Source organism: Camelina sativa, unplaced genomic scaffold (genome assembly GCF_000633955.1).
Source record: "Camelina sativa cultivar DH55 unplaced genomic scaffold, Cs unpScaffold00566, whole genome shotgun sequence".
Lineage (NCBI taxonomy): Eukaryota > Viridiplantae > Streptophyta > Magnoliopsida > Brassicales > Brassicaceae > Camelina > Camelina sativa.
In genome coordinates this window covers 15,838-18,996 of record NW_010921733.1, presented here as the reverse complement: position 1 = coordinate 18,996, position 3,159 = coordinate 15,838, and the positions used below count along the sequence as shown (strand labels likewise).

General features: G+C 36.8%; 1 protein-coding gene across 12 annotated transcripts in view; it reads right to left on the bottom strand.

The window, feature by feature from the left end:
- Positions 1–3,159, bottom strand: part of LOC104773522 (CCR4-NOT transcription complex subunit 1-like) — a 20,662-nt gene that overhangs the window by 15,772 nt on the left and 1,731 nt on the right. For 6 of the 12 annotated variants that reach the window (XM_010498150.1, XM_019242688.1, XM_019242689.1 and 3 more), the window contains exon 5: positions 96–209. The exons of 2 other annotated variants lie outside the window; for them this stretch is intronic. In XM_010498150.1, the coding sequence (XP_010496452.1) occupies positions 96–209 (114 nt within the window). Of the gene's footprint in view, positions 1–95; positions 210–405; positions 746–840; positions 1,067–1,159; positions 1,461–1,612; positions 1,928–3,159 lie in introns of those variants that run through there. 4 more of the 12 variants (XM_010498149.2, XM_019242692.1, XM_019242693.1 and 1 more) reach the window with 2 other exon arrangements.

Below are 3,159 nucleotides of genomic sequence, written 5' to 3'. Positions count from 1 at the left end.
GGAAATGGCTCCTGCAAGAATCAGATTAAACCTTAAACAACAAAATGAAGCAAACATATTTTTAAACAGACAAATTAGCCATTATGAGAACACACCTTGCAAGCGGTTTTATAGAGCCGCATGAAAAACGCGAAAGACTCCATATTAGGGATGTCAAATCCATCATGATCAAGATTCTCGATTACTTTCCTCCAGCTTGTGCCAGGAGCCTGATTTGCCATAAAATCATAAGAGCATGAACCAGATAGCACTTAACAGATAAGCTAGATGCGTCTTCACAAATCCATCGATAAAAGAATGCACGATAGTCTCGAACAAAAAGAGATAAATACAAAGGCGAAACTGAGTTTCTGAAACTATCAGTGACCTTGATTAGACAAAGTAATAGTGTTTCAGATAACTCACAAGCAGATTGATTGTATCAACTAGAATATCAACATTCCACGACTTTGGCGTGGGAAGTTCAGATGGAATGCAGGAACCAAGGGCTAAACTGAATGTTGAGAAGGTGGTGTGATTATCTTCAAGATCAGCACATGTCCGAGCAACATTGACAAGAATTCTTGAGACAGTAGCCTCTCTTAACGGTGCAAAACTAGACAAGATCTCTTTGCATTGTTGGGCATCAGCAGTGAATCCACAACCTAATTCTCCCATGAGATCTCCAACACCTGTTTCCTTATCGATTTCAGCTAAGATAGCATCAAACTCGTTTTCAACAGAATCACAGTGAAAATCCATGCTCCTACAGCAGAACAGGAAAATAGTTGAGAGACAGATCCAGAACATAAGAAAGAAAGAAAATAAAATAAAAGGGATAAACAGATGGAAGCAACTCACCTGAAAACATCAGCTTCATGAACGTCGGAGAGGATAGGTGTGAGAGCAAAAGAGAAATCATCACTAGGTTGAGCATAAGACAAAATCTGTAAGAAGGAATCCAAATGCCTGGAAAGATCCTCAGAACTCTGGAGAAACAAGAGAACATTCTGAATTTGCTCAGATGAATCAATCTGGCCGGTATTGGCACAGAGTTGCTCAATCTCGGCCAATAAAAAGTTGCGTCCTACAAAAAAAGGGAAAGAAGAAAATGCCATGAGTAAGAAAAACAAGAGCGAAAAAGAGATAAGAGAAGAGAAGAGAGTGAGAAAGGCTTTACCAGTTGTCTTTGCATCCAATCTATCAAAAACGGTGAGGGCCAGAGCAAAGGCAATTTTGTCAGAGACTGAAAATTCCAAAGTATCAGTCAAATCATCCAGAAATGACTGAGTAAGCTCAACATCTTTCAGGGCGTGAGAGAGCAGGGTTCCAAGATTCGGCAATTTCATCACACGTTTAAACACTAAGGATACTACTTTCTCAAGCTGTAACAGCGTATCTGGCTGGCTTTTCCGGACGGTGAAGCAATCTAAGCAGGTCTTGAGAACTGGAATACTAGTCTCCACTCCAAAATCAAACAACTAGCATTTGCAAAATAAAATAAAAAAAAAGAGTTCAAAATCACAAAGTGAACAAGCAAACAAAACAACAAAATCAGAAGAAACAAAAAAAAAATAAAAAAAAAAAATATGCGCTAGGAAACATCAGAGAGAATGAATATATAAGTAAGTACCTGAGAAAGCTCTTTGGCGATGGAGTCGGCATCGGAATCATGAAGGCTCTGGAGCAAGAACCGGGTATGACCGGCGACCTTGGAAGGAATCATCAGCATGGTAAAATCTGAGATCCGAAATGATAGGGTAATTTATTGCCAGGAACAAGCGGGTGGGGAGGGGGAGAGGGCTCTTCTAGGGTTTCAAGAGGGTGGGGGGATCCAAAGAGTAGCTGCTAGGGATTAACGAGAACGCTCTCGGAGATCCGTCCGCTGAGAGAGAGAGAGAGAGAGAGATTTGATTGATCGTAATCGTCAAAGCTTTTTTTTTTTGCCTTTGTGTTTGGGTTTGTGTTTTTTTGGCCTTTCCCAACCAGCTATATACGTTGAAACACCGCCCGCTGCTGAATAAGCCCGTTTATATCCTTATGGGCCTTCTATTACCCGACTCCTCTAAAGTATTTACGGCCCAATATACGGTCTGCTAAATTACGTATTTATTTATTTACACGTCATACACCAAGACCATCATTAATGGTGGTTACTCTCCCATAATTTTTTTATTAAAAATTAATAAAATAATATAAAAAAGAAAGAAAAAGAGAGAGAACGATTGCCTTAATTTTTTTGGAAGAAACGATTCTCACCTTTCTATTAGCTATAAAATAAAATATATATTATTTTTTAACTAGAGTACATATAAACCTAAAAGTAATCGAGAGGTAGGGTTCTCCACTTGTCTCGAATGATTATATATCAGACCATCCAAAAACAATATCATCGATCTGCTGTTATATTATATTTTATATACGTCTCTTCTTTAATTTCAAGTTACATGACTGCTAATATAATACATATATATACCTCGAAATGATTTCCGTTTTTTTTAAATCACTGTATATATTTGAAACTTCATCCCGAATCACAGTTTGACATTTTTAGCTCAACATATGAGTTAAATTTGAAGGTTGGAAAGAGAGTAACTAATGAAAAAGATTTAGAAAACGGTGAACAAAAATAAATTCCTCATTCTCGGAAATGGGACTAAACTCTAAAGTAAATCATGTGAGGCGCACTACAACAAGTACAAGGCAAGGATCACTTCACTTAGGTCCACTTTCTTCTATCCACATGTATGTTTTTATAGGTTTATTATTACATGAACAAAGTACACAATGATATTGCAGTAGTTTGTAAAGACAGGATTAATTAGAAAAACTAGGTGACAACTAGGCCTGAGCACTAATACCTGTTACCCGTATTCGACCCGTTACTCAGCTACAGGGTCGAGTAAAGGGTATTATAATTATATTACTCGTGAGTAAGGGACGAGTATAGGGTATTAGTTTAGTTTTCAATACCCATCATGTTACTCGTCATTTTACCCGTTTTGTTACCCGACCCATAAATACCCTTTAATATTTTGTATTATTATTATTTATTATTAATTTATAAATATATTATAGAGTTAAAATTAAAGCCTAAGTTCAACTTAGTCCAACTGAAATGATATATACGACGCCCAATTAAATTAATATTTTATTTTTATTTTTTAAGTTTGTAATTTT